Genomic DNA, 13,337 nt, shown 5'->3' with positions numbered 1-13,337 from the left:
GGCGTGGGCTCAAGCCTGTAATCCCAGCACTTTGGGAGCCCAAGGCAGGCTGATCACTTGATGCCAGGAGTTCCAGACCAGCCTGACCAACATGGTGAAACCCCATCTCTACTAAAAACACAAAAATTAGCCAGGTGTGGTGGTGCATGCCTATAATCCCAGCTACTCAGGATGCTACGGCAGGAGAATTGCTTGAACTAAGGAGGCGGAGGTTGCAGTGAGCTGAGATGGTGCCACTGCACTCCAGCCTGGGTGACAGAGTGAGACACTGTCTCAAATGAAAAAAGAGAAGAAAAAAATGCTTCTTTAGTATGTGCATGTATTACTTTAATAACTAGTTTCAAATATTGTAAAGAGTGTGCATGGAGCTCCTGAAATAGAATGTTTGTTATTTTTTGTGTTATTTGGTTTTTGTTTTTGTTTTGTTTTGTTTTTTGAGAGGGTGTCTCGCTCTGTCGCCCAGGCTGTAGTGCAGTGGCACGATCTCAGCTCACTGCAAGCTCTGCCTACTGGGTTCACGCCATTCTCCTGCCTCAGTCTCCCAAGTAGCTGGGACTACAGGCGCCCACCACCATGCCCGGCTAATCTTTTGTATTTTTTGGTAGAGATGAGGTTTCACTGTGTTAACCAGGATAGTCTGGATCTCCTGACCTTGTGATCTGCCTGCCTCAGCCTCCCAAAGTGCTGGGATTACAGGTGTGAGCCACTGCGCCTGACCTGTTTTTGTTTTTTTGAGACAGAGTCTCACTGTTTCCCAGACTGGAGTGCAGTGGTGCGACCTTAGCTCACTACAACCTCTGCCCTCCAGGTTCAAGCGATTCTCATATCTCAGCCTCCAGAGTAGCTAGGAATACATGCAAGTGCCACCATGCCCAGCTAATTTTGTATTTTTAGTAGAGACGGAGTTTTGCTATGTTGGCCAGGCTAGTCTTGAACTCCTGACCTCAGGTGATCTGCCCTCCTCAGCCTCCCAAAGTGCTGGGATTACAGGCGTGAGCCACTGTGCCCAGCCAAGCTGCCATATTTTTCATAGGTAAATATTTCAGCATTAATCTCTAAAAAAAAAAAAAAATTTTTTTTTTTGAAACGGAGTCTCACTGTGTTGCCCAGGCTGGTCTCAAATTCCTGGTCAAGTAATCCTCCCATCTCAACCTCCCAAGTAGCTGGGGCTACAGGCACAGGCTACTGAAGCAGCTACATTGCCTGGGGTGAAGAACTGGAGTTTGTCATCTTGCACCAGGAAAATTTAGGACACAGACACACAAGAGGAGTTGAGCAGAGGTTTAATAGGCAAAAGTAAGAGAAAGGAAAACAGCTTTGTCTCTAGCAAGAGAGAGGGGACTTCCAAGAGGAAAAGACTGGCAGGCAGCAGATGCGCTGGATTTTTTAGTCAGTTTTGGGGAGGCGGTGTCTGATTTACATAGGGCTCACAGATTAGTTCAATGAGGTATGATGTTTCCATAGTGCACAGGAAGGGTGGTCACCCCACCCTAATCTTATTATGCAAAGGAACTTTCTGTCCCCTTGGCTGGTGCTATCTTGTCTGCTCCTTACTGTACTGTACATGTGTCTGACAAAGAGAAGGAAAGATGGAGCCTCTATCTTGAACATGATTGACATAACTGCCGGCATCTGTGTCCGCAGTTCCATTTTACAGGCTGCTGTTTGTTAGAAAGGAAAATGATTTGGGGCTGCTTTTCATTAAAAGGAAAACCTCCATCCTGGCTAACATGGTGAAACCCCATCTCTACTAAAATACAAAAAAAAATTAGCCGGGCGTGGTGGTGGGCGCCTGTAGTCCCAGCTACTGGGGAGGCTGAGGCAGGAAAATACCGTGAACCGGGGAGACGGAGCTTGCAGTGAGCCGAAATCGTGCCACTGCACTCCAGCCTGGGTGGCAGACCAAGACTCCATCTCAAAAAAAAAAAAAAAAAAAAAATGGAAAACCTTAATGAGGACTCCCTTACCCTCACTATCTGCCTAAGTAATTTCTTCTTAACTCCTGTATCACTCCCATGTCCTGCTTGTAAAGTAAGGACTTTTTAAAAGACAAAATTACAGTATCACCATTGTACATCCCTCCACCAATTAATAGTAATTATGATTTTTTTTTTTTTTTTTTTGAGATGGAGTTTTGCTCTTGTCACCCAGGCTGGAGTGCAATGGCGTAATCTCAGCTCACTGCAAACTCCGCCTCCCGGGTTCAAGCGATTCCCCTGCCTCAGCCTCCTGAGTAGCTGGGACTACAGGTGTGCGCCTCCATGCCCAGCTAATTTTTTGTATTTTTAGTAGGGACGGGGTTTCACCATGTTGGCCAGGCTGATCTCAAACTGCTGATCTCAGGTGATCCACCTGCCTCAGCCTCCCAAAATGCTGGGATTATAGGCGTGAGCCACCATGCCCAGCCTGTAGTATGCAATTTTTTTTTTTTTTTTTTTTTTTGAGACAGAGTCTCGCTCTGTCTCCAGGATGGAGTGCAGTGGCACGATCTTGGCTCACTGCAACCTCCACCTCCCAGGTTCAAGTGATTCTCCTGCCTCAGCCTCCCAAGTAGCTGGGACTACAGGTGCCCACCACCACACTGGCTAATTTTTTTTGTATTTTTAGTTGAGACAGGGTTTCATCATGTTGGTCAGGCTGGTCTCGAACTCCTGACCTCAGGCGATCTGCCTGTGTCAGCCTCCCAAAGTGCTGGGATTATGGGCATGAGCCACCGTGTACGGCCTCTATAGTATACTTTTTTTTTTTTTTTTTTGAGATGGAGTCTCACTCTGTCGCCCAGGCTGGAGTGCAGTGGCGCGATCTCCACTCACTGCAAGCTCCACCTCCTGGGTTCACACCATTCTCCTGCCTCAGCCTCCCGAGTAGCTGGGACTACAGGCACCCACCACCATGCCTGGCTAATTTTTTGTATTTTTAGTAGAGACGGGATTTCACCATTTTAGCCAGGCTGGTCTCGAACTCCTGACCTCAGGTGATCTGCCTGCCTCAGCCTCCCAAAGTGCTGGGATTACAGGCGTGAGCCACCACGCCTGGCCTCTATAGTATACGTTTCTAAAGAGAAAGAATCTTTTTAAAAATGCAATCATCATCACACTTTTTAAAAATCTAACAGTAAGTTATTCATAGCATCAGGTAAGTTGAATGTTTTAACAGTTTTTATTGAGGTAAAATTGATATACACCTACTTAAAGTGTATGATGTGATAAGTTTTGACATATGCACACCCATGAAACCATCACACGATGAAGATGGGGAACATCTCCATCACTCCCAGAAGTTTCCTCCTGCCCCTGTTAAGCCCTCCCTCCCAGCCCTCCCAATTCCAAGGATGCAGTGATCTCCACTGGACACTGGGGATTTGATTTGCATTTCTCATTTAATTTGCATTCACATGCTTATTTGCCATCCTTATATCTTCTGTGGTAAACTGTTTATTTTATTTTGATGCTACTAAGAATCAAATAAATTGAATCTTTTTTTTTTTTGAGATGGAGTTTTGCCCTTGTTGCCCAGGCTGGATTTCAATGGCAAGATCTCGGCTCACTGCAACCTCTGCCTCCTGGGTTCAAGCGATTGTCCTGTCTCAGCCTCTCGAGTAGGTGGGATTACAGGCGCATGCCACCAAGCCTAGCTAATTTTTGTATTTTTAGTAGAGACAGGGTTTCATCATATTGGTCAGGCTGGTCTCGAACTCCTGACCTCAGGTGATCCACCCGCCTTGGCCTTCCAAAGTGCTGGGATTACAGGTGTGAGCCACCGCACCCAGCCTTTTTTTTTTTTTTTTTTTTTTAAAGAAACGAGGTCTTGGGCCAGGCGTGGTGGCTCACACCTGTAATCCCAGCACTTTGGGAGACCGAGGCAGGTGGATCACCTGAGTTCAGGAGTTCGAGACCAGCCTGGCCAACATAGTGAAACCCAGTGTCTACTGAAAATACAAAAATTAGCCAGGCGTGGCATTACTCACTTGTAATCCCAACTACTTGGGAGGCTGAGGCAGGAGAATTGCTTCAACCTGGGAGGTAGATGTTGCAGTGAGCCAAAAATGCACCACTGCACTCCAGCCTGGGCGACAGAGCAAGACTGTCTCAAAAAAATAAAAAAATTAAGAGACTGGGTCTTGCTTTGTTGCTCAGGCTGGTCTTGAACTCCTGGCCTCAAGCAACCCTCTTGCCTCCCAAAGTGTTAGGATTACAGGCATGAGCCACCGCGCTTACCCTGAATCATCTATTCAGTTACTTTTATAATAAGGAAGTAAACATTCACTGTAGTAAAATTTGATTTAAAAAACTGAAGAAAATGAAAATGGCTATGTGAATTCCATGTTAAGTATCTGCTGTAACCATAGATTTCACTGGTTTCACTGTTATACTCAGTGCAGTACTAAACATCTTGTATATAAAGTCTGTATTTCAGATTATTTGCATTAAGTGGTGCCTACTTACAGACTGATTGAATTAAACAATTTTAAGACTATTTGATACCTTTTTCAAAATAGCTTTTTAAAAAGGCTATATTCTGCAAGCAGGGTGCAAGAGTATGCTTTTCACCCTTCCCCACAGCTATAGCTAGAGATTGGATCTTTTTTTTTTTTTGAGCTGGAATCTCACTCTATTGCATAGGCTGGAGTGCAGAGGTGTGATCTCGGCACACTGCAACCTCCACCTCCCGGGTTCAAGCGATTCTGCAGCCTCAGCCTCCTGAGTAGCTGGGACTACAGGGCATGCGCCACCACGCCCAGCTAATTTTTGTATTTGTAGTACAGACAGCATTTCACCATGTTGGCCAGGCTGGTCTCAAACCCCTAACCTCAAGTGATCCGTCCACCTCAGCCTCCCCAAGTGTTGGGATTTACAGGCGTGAGCCACCATGCTCCACCAAGATCGGATCTTTATACAATGTAACCCAAAATGTGGATCACTTGGCCTCTTCTGCCATTCATTTATTCATGCATTGTGTGTACCATGCAAAAAGGCTGATGGCAACAAGTGAGAGATGGGAAGGAGCGTGGGTGGGTAGCTGGCCACCATGGTTGTAATGTGGCCCTGTACTCTTCTCCTCTGCAGGCTGTGAACCCAGGCAGGTCCTTGTTCCTGCTATACGCCCTCAAGAGCTCCCCCAGGCTGAGTCTGCTCTACCTGTACCTGTTTGACTACACCGACACCTTCCTACCTTTCATCCACACCATCTGCCCTCTGCAAGAAGACAGCTCTGGGGAGGACATTGTCACCAAGCTTCTGGTAGGTCTGCACAGTGCCTGGAATAAAGTTATTCCACGGTCAAGTTATTTGCAGAGATTGCTACCCACCATGGGTGCCATGTGTCTTCAGTTTGACCCATGAACTCCTTCAGAATGTCTGATAGGTCATTTGAGAGTAATATCCTTTGCTTTGCTTCTCTTGGGGCCAGTCCTTCTGACCTGTTCATATCAAGTCACATGCATAGAGGAATCATCAAGTATAATCCACACCCATAAATAATAAAAACAGAATTTTGAAATCTCCAGAGATCCTTTTTTTCCCCCAAAGACCCTTGTAAATACTACAATCAAGTGCTGGCTAACTGGTTTCAGCCTTGAATATAGTCTGAAGCCTGCTAATCAGCTCCCTTGCACATTCCTCCCCTAATTACCCAGTCTCCACTTGCTGTTTACCTCACCAGACTGGCTGTGCAGAGACCCTGACCTTTAATTTTATTTATTGATTTAATGTTTGAGATGGGGTCTCACCCTTTCTCCCAGGCTGGAGTGCAGTGGCACAATCATAGCTCACTGCAGCCTCGACCTCCTGGGCTCAAGTGATCCTCACACCTCAGCCTCCCAAGTAGCTGGGACTACAGGCGAGCACCACCACCCAGCTAATTGTTGCATTTTTTGCAGAGACAGGGTTTCACCATGTTGCGCAGCCTGGTCTTGAACTCCTGAATTCAAACCATCCTCCTGTAGCAGGAAGAGCTGCAGACACAACCCCTCAGACACCGAGTTAAAGAAGGAAGGGGTTTATTTGGCCTGGAGCATCGGCAAGACTCCTGTCTCAAGAGCCGAGCTCCCCGAGTGAGCAATTCCTGTCCCTTTTAAGGGCTCACAGCTCTAAGGGAGTCCACGTGAGAGGGTCGGGATCGATTAAGCAAGCAGTGGGATACGTCACTGGGGGCTGCATGCGCCGGTAATCAGAATGGAAGAGAATACAACAGGGATTTTTACAGTGCTTTTCCATACAATGTCTGGAATCTATAGATAACATAACCGGTTAGGTCAGGGATCGATCTTTAACTACCAGGCCCAGGACGCAGCGCCGGGCTGTCTGCCTGTGGATTTCATTTCTGCCTTTTAGTTTTTACTTCTTCTTTCTTTGGAGGCAGAAATTGGGCATAAGACAACATGAGGGGTGGTCTCCTCCCTTACTCCCACCTTGCCCTCCCAAAGTGTTGAGATTATAGGCGTGAGCCACTACACCTGGCACCCAACCCTTCAATTTTAACGAACTCCAACAGCCTCTGCCTGTTCATCAGGCTAATTTTTTTTTTTTTTTTTTTTTTTTGAGACAGAGTCTTGCTCTGTCACCCAGGCTGGAGTGCAGTGGCGCAATCTTGACTCACTGCAACCTCCACCTCCCGGGTTCATGCCATTCTCCTGCCTCAGCCTCCTGAGTAGCTGGGACTACAGGTACCTGCCACCACACCCGGCTAATTTTTTGTGTTTTTAGTAGAGATGGGGTTTCACTGTGTTAGCCAGGATGGTCTTGATCTCCTGACCTCGTAATCCGCCCGCCTCGGCCTTCCAAAGTGCTGGGATTACGGGCGTGAGCCACTGCTCCCGGCCATCATCAGGCTAATTTTTTATCTACTAATATGTGTAATTAAAAAGCTTCTCCTCCTGCCACCACAAAAAAAATTACCTTTTTTTGGAGGGAGGAGGGAGTGTTTGTAATTTTCCCAGAAACTACCATTATTCTACTATAGCCAATGTTGAATTTAGGAAATGGTTCAAGCTACCTGTGCAGTGATGGGAGAATAAAACACTGGTTAATTTAAATTTATTTCAATGTATTCATAATTCATGCTTTTTTTTTTCTTTTTGCTGAACTTCCACAATTATATGACAAGCATTTCATTTCAACTTTTTTGCTAACATTTACTTAATTTGAGATTAATTATGGCCAGGTGCGGTGGTTCACACCTGTAATCCAAGCACTTTGGGAGGCAGAGGCGGGCAAATCACCTGAGGTCAGGAGTTTCAAGACCAGCCTGGCCAACATGGCAAAACCTCGTCTCTACTAAAAATACAAAAATTAGCCGGGCGTGGTGGTGTACACCTTTAATCCCAGAAGCCCTGTCTGTGTCTTGGATGGTAGCAAGACAAGATAGTGGATCCCCAGACTCAGGGCTTGTATACATAGGGAAGGGGCATACATGCTTCAGAAGGGATGTGCAGAACAATTGCTTAGGGTCAGGATTTATGGTAAGTACGAGAACATACTCAGGAGGCTGAGACAGGAGAATCACTTGAACCCAGGAGGTGGAGGCTGCAGTGAGCCGAGATAGCACCACTGCATTCCAGCCTGGGTAACAGATCAAGACTCCGTCTCAAAAAAAAAAAAAAAAACAAACTATTACAAGATGAGTTGATGGATGGAAATTTCATTTTAGATTGTTGGATGTGTGTGTGTGTGGTAATCAATGTAGAACTCACTGTGATCATCACAATTTTTTTTGAGACAGAGTCTCCCCCTGTCACTCAGGGTGGAGTGCAGTGGTGCAATCTCAACTCACTGCAACCTCCACGTCCCGGGTTCAAGTGATTATCTTGCCTCAGCCTCTAGAGTAGTTGGGATTACAGGCACACACCACCACGTCTGGCCAATTTTTGAATTTTTTTAGTAGAGGTGGGGTTTTCACCATGTTAGCCAGCCTGGTCTTGAACTCCTGACCTCAGGTGATCCGCCCACTTAGGCCTCCCAAAGTGGTGGGATTACAGGTGTGAGCCACCGTGCCTAGCCTGATCATCACAATATTTTGTGTAAAAGTCAGTCCTCATGACTTTTTGTGTCTGTGTGTTATTTTTTAAGGATCTTAAGGAGCCTACGTGGAAGCAGTGGAGAGAGTTCCTGGTCAAATACTCCTTCCTTCCATACCAGCTGATTGCCGAGTTTGCTTGGGACTGGTTGGAGGTCCATTACTGGACATCACGGTTTCTCATCATCAATGCTATGTTACTCTCAGTTCTGGAATTATTCTCCTTTTGGAGAATCTGGTCGAGAAGTGAACTGAAGTAAGTATATTTTAATGGTTGTCACAACAGGGGATGGGAAAGAAATACCAAGTGAGAGAAAGATCCTCTTTTATTTCTCACACTTGAAATAAATCCTCCGTCCACCCAGACCCTTCAGACTCTGCTTTGAGAAACCTAGCTTAAGCAGTGAATAGGACAATTACCTGTGTTTTGGGGGTGGGGGTTGTGGTGCTCATTGTTAAAAGTATTTTCCTCTATGTCTTATCTCTATGCAATAATATACCATTTAATTTCAGGGGGAGGGGGTCAAAGGATTGTAATAATCAAGGAATAAGCAACTGAATAGAAAAGGGTCTGTTTTAAGGTAGGCAGGCCTGTGCAAACCTATCCCCTAAATCAGAGGAAGCTGAGGGGCTGAAGGAAGAAGCTGGCAAATTCAGTTTCTCAGAAAGAAACATTTAATAAGGCCTTGCAAACAGAAGCCCTATCTGTGTCTTGGATGGTAGCAAGACAAGATGGTGGATCCCCAGACTCAGGGCTTGTATACATAGGGAACGGGCATACATGCTTCAGAAAGGATGTGCAGAACAATTGCTTAGGGTCAGGATTTATGGTAAGTAAGAGAACATCAAGGCTGTTTCACCAAGGGGCAGGATTTACATGATGTACGTGCTCTTACACAAGAAACATTAGATAAACCAGAGATCTTAGAGGCTTCCCCCAAACCAGAGTTAGTGAGAAGTCAACATGGCGGATTAGCATCCAATATAGAGTGGCTTTGGCCTCCACAGGGTGCTTTATAGAAAATGCAGTAAGGTAGAGCATAAAGAGATCTCATGGGAAATTCTGTAGGCATGAGTTCTAATCCTGATCTGTAACCAACTAGGATAATAATAACTTAGGCTTCAAGCATAACTGAACCCTGAGACCCAAACGCTGTCACCAGGACTGACTCTTTCTCTGTCCCTCACAGCACTGTTCTTGTGTTTTCTGCCTCAGGCAGCTCTCTTCATGTGGGGGCTCTTGGCTTCTCCACTCCAGACTTTGATCTGTGCAGCTTAACAAACCTCCAGAAAGAAAGCACTTCCTTCCCTGTGGCACTGGAAAAGGTCTCAGGGCTCACATGCCTTTGTTCTGATGGACCCAGGCTTGGGGCATGAGCTCACCCCACAACCAGAGGCTGGTTTCAGCCCTACCCAGACCACATGGAAAAGAACAAAGGAGAGAGAATCCCCAAAACTTAGAGGCTGTTGTCGGGTGCAGTGGCTCATGCCTGTAATCCTAGCACTTTGGGAGGCCAAGGCAGGTGGATCACCTGAGGTCAGGAGTTCGAGACCAGCCTGGCCAACATAGTGAAACCTCATCTCTACCAAAAATACAAAAATTAGCCAGGCGTGGTGGTGGGTGCCTGTAATCCCAGCTACTCTGGAGGCTGAGGCAGGAGGATCGCTTGAACCCAGGGAATTGGAGGTTGCAGTGAGCCAAGATTGCGCCATTGCACTCCACCCTGGGCGACAAAGCGAGACTCCATCTCAAAAAACCCCCAAAAACTTAGAAGCTATTTCCAGAAGAAAGGGACAGGCAGAAGTAACACTGCCACCCTTGCAGCCTTTTACCTTGACATTCTGACTGGCAGCCTTATGAATCGTTCTGAGAACCCAACAATCTCCCTCACCTTTCCAATGGTGACTCACTAGGTAAAGATAAAAAAGAATCTCCCTCATTTCTTTCCATTTAACAAACTCACTTATTTATATACAATATGCATATTTATGCCCCTACTGTACTCCTGGTTCTCTGTTGGGCATGGCAGATCTTTTGGTAAAGAAGACAGTCTATACTGTGAGGCCCTACAGCCTAGCAAAGAAAATATGTACGTTAAAAAATAGATGGCCAGGCACCTTGGCTCATGCCGGTAATCCCAGCACTTTGGGAGGCGAGAGGATTGCTTGAGGCCAGGAGTTCAAGTGCAGCCTGGGCAATGTGGCAAAACCTGTCTCTAAAAATACAAAAAATTAACTGGGCCTGGTGGTGCACACCTGTAGTCCCAGCTACTCAGGAGGTTGAGGTGGAGGATCACCTGAGTCCAGGTGTTTGAGACCAGCCTGGGTAACATAGCGAGACCTTGTCCCTACTAAAAAAAAAAAAAAAAAATTAGCCAGATTTGGTGATGTGTGCCTGTGGTCCCAGCTACTCAGGAGGATCACTTGAGACCTGGAGGTCAAGGCTGCAGTTGAGCCACATTTGCACCACTGCACTCCCAGGCTGGACAAAGGAATGAGACCCTCTCTCAAAAGAAAAAAAAATTATGTAAATGTAACAAAGTGATGAAGCAGGTGAAGTTGAGGCTGTCACAGGGAGGCCTTGCCCGGTGTAGGGGCAAACAAACTCCCTCTAGGTCATGTCCTTGAGAGTTAAAAGATGGGTTGAGTAGGCAGAGGTCTCAGGCACCGGGGACAGAAGACAAGGACATTCAGCACGGGCAGCCATGCTCTTCCCGGCACCCAGAAAAGGCCCAGGGTGCGGACTCCTGGGCGTGGTCATGAGAAGCGCTTCCGATTCAGCCTCTTCTCTTCTTGTTTCAGGACCGTGCCTCAGAGGATGTGGAGCCATTTCTGGAAAGTATCAACGCAGGGACTTTTTGTGGCCATGTTCTGGCCCCTCATCCCTCAGTTTGTTTGCAACTGTTTGTTTTACTGGGCCCTGTACTTTAACCCAATTATTAACATTGATCTTGTGGTCAAGGAACTCCGGCGGCTGGAAACCCAGGTGTTGTGACTGGCACTGCCCAGGCTGAGACTCTTCAAGTCCCGCTGACGTCTGAGCTTTGATGCTTAAGAGGGGTGAGGCAGGGAGCGGACTTCCTGTTTTCTACCCCCAGTAAAACAAGGTGCTGCTTTGTATGTCAAATGCTCCAACCATATCCTCTCCCCCTCGGCCTGTGGGTGGCACAAGCAAGGACTGACATCCGCGCAGGGAGGATTGTCTGTTTGGCTGACACAGCAGCAGCCCTTCCCACCCAGCCACCTTCCTCACAGGGACTAGGAGGCTCAGTCCCCAATGGCTGGCAAGACTCAGGGTCCTCAGTGGACATGGTGTGGGTGACATCAGAAGGGCAACACATCAGTCCCCTCCCCAACCTCAGTGACTGACAGAAGATCCCAGATCTCAGAGCCTGAGACCAGGCTTACTGGGGCCTGGCCTGTCCTCTAAGTCAAGTTTAGGGAAACAAGGATAAGATTCTGTCATAGGCATAGGGAGTTGCACATACAAAATACCGAAGAAAACCCAAAATTCAATCAACAATTCTGTCTTATTGAAGAGTTGCTAGGATTCAGAGTAAAACTCAAAGGATTCAGTTTGAGCCTAGAATGATGGTTAGACTTGTAGTCACTGGGCTTTTGTTTTGCTTTATGGAAATCATTGAAGGTCTGGATCTCTTTCTCTGAATGGAGAGATTGAGAGGGATGTCAGGCAGTTCCCATTAGATTGAGTGGCCTCCATGTTATTTAAAATTGTTTTGGTGATGCCTCACCCCTGTAATCCCAGCACTTTGGGAGGGTGAGGCAGGCAGATCACTTGAGGCCAGGACTTCGAGACCAGCTTGGCCAACATGGTGAAACCTTGTCTCTACTAAAAATACAAAAATTAGCCAAGTGTGGTGGCACACACCTGTAATCCCAGCTACTTGGAATTGGAAATCGCCTGAACCCGGGAGGCGGAGGTTGCAGGGAGGGAGACTGCACCACTGCACTTCAACCTGGGTGACAGAGGAAAACTCTTTTTTTTTTTTTTTTTTTGGAGTCTCGCCGTGTCCCCCAGGTTGGAGTGCAGTGGCGCGATCTCAGCTCACTGCAAGCTCCTCCTCCTGGGTTCATGCCATTCTCCTGCCTCAGCCTCCCGAGTAGCTGGGACTACAGGCGCCTGCCAACACGCCCGGCTAATTTTTTGTATTTTTAGTAGAAATGGGGTTTCACGGTGTTAGCCAAGATGGTCTCGATCTCCTGACCTCGTGATCCACCCGTCTCGGCCTCCCAAAGTGCTGGGATTACAGGCGTGAGCCACCGCGCCCGGCCGAGACTCTGTCTTAAAAAAAAAAAAAAAAAAAAAAATCATCTGTAAAATAAATTCCAGGATAGTCGTTTTGTTCAAGGAAATATTTTGTAAATTGACCTCACAGATATAATCTTTATTGTCCTATCCTGATGTATAATACAGCAGGTATAATTACACCAAGTGCTCTAGTTATAAATGCGGAATGAAGTGAACTATGGCCTTTATTTCCTTCCAGTGTGAACACAGCAGATGTGAAATGTCATCTCGGAAGACTGGCCTTGCAGAAATAGGCCTACATCCAAAATATTCTCTTGTGACTCCATGAACCATTCATTAACCCTTTGTATCTTTGAGTGAAGATTTTACTCAAAAGTTGCATCTGGAAGTTTGAATAAATTACTTGAAATAAAAATAAAGATTTTTATACAGATAAAACCTATATGTAGAGAAAAAGCAATTGTCTAGAAAACACAAAACTTCTGCATTGCCGGATAGAATCTTCTAGCCATGGGCCGAGCTTGGTGGTTCGCGCCTATAAGCCCGGCACTTTGGGAGGCCAAGGCAGATGGATCACTTGAGGTCAGGAGTTCGAGACCAGCCTGACGAACATGGTGAAACCCTGTCTCCACTGAAAATACAAAAATTAGCCAGGCCCGGTGGTGCGCACCTGTAGTCCCAGCTACTTGGGAGGCTGAGGCAAGAGAATCACTTGAACCCGGGAGGCAGAAGTTGCATTGAGCCAAGATCATGCCACTGAACTCCATCTGGGTGACTGAGCAAGATTCCATCTCAAAAAAAAAAAAAAAAAAAATCATCTAGTCAATCTAGTCATGCTTAAATCCCCCAGCCTGACGCAGATACTGAGCCAAGGAGCCACCCTAAGGGAAAATGGGGTTTTTCCTGCTTGTGTTTGCACATCAAGCCCCAGGGTTGCTTGACTTTACCTATTTAATGCTTGTGACCTCCCATGGACACTCACATGGCAGTGTTTGCATATCCCTGGTCTCATGCCACCCAGGGGTTGCCAGTATCCTTTACAGGTGAATATGGA

At 46.6% G+C, this 13,337-nt stretch overlaps 1 protein-coding gene across 3 annotated transcripts in view; it reads left to right on the top strand.

The window, feature by feature from the left end:
* The window catches only part of BFAR (bifunctional apoptosis regulator), a 37,990-nt gene extending 25,269 nt beyond the window's left edge, over positions 1 to 12,721 (top strand). For all 3 annotated transcript variants that reach the window (XM_054454913.2, XM_054454915.2, XM_054454914.2), the window contains 3 exons: positions 5,067 to 5,240; positions 8,067 to 8,269; positions 10,816 to 12,721. In XM_054454913.2, the coding sequence (XP_054310888.1) occupies positions 5,067 to 5,240; positions 8,067 to 8,269; positions 10,816 to 11,008 (570 nt within the window). In that variant the 3' untranslated portion in view covers positions 11,009 to 12,721. The remainder of the gene's footprint in view (positions 1 to 5,066; positions 5,241 to 8,066; positions 8,270 to 10,815) is intronic.
* Positions 12,722 to 13,337: the final 616 nt, after the last annotated feature.

The sequence above is a fragment of the Pongo pygmaeus genome, chromosome 18 (genome assembly GCF_028885625.2).
Source record: "Pongo pygmaeus isolate AG05252 chromosome 18, NHGRI_mPonPyg2-v2.0_pri, whole genome shotgun sequence".
Classification (NCBI taxonomy): Eukaryota; Metazoa; Chordata; class Mammalia; order Primates; family Hominidae; genus Pongo; species Pongo pygmaeus.
Note: the sequence above shows the minus strand (reverse complement) of the source record. Positions and strands in the feature narration are given on the sequence as shown.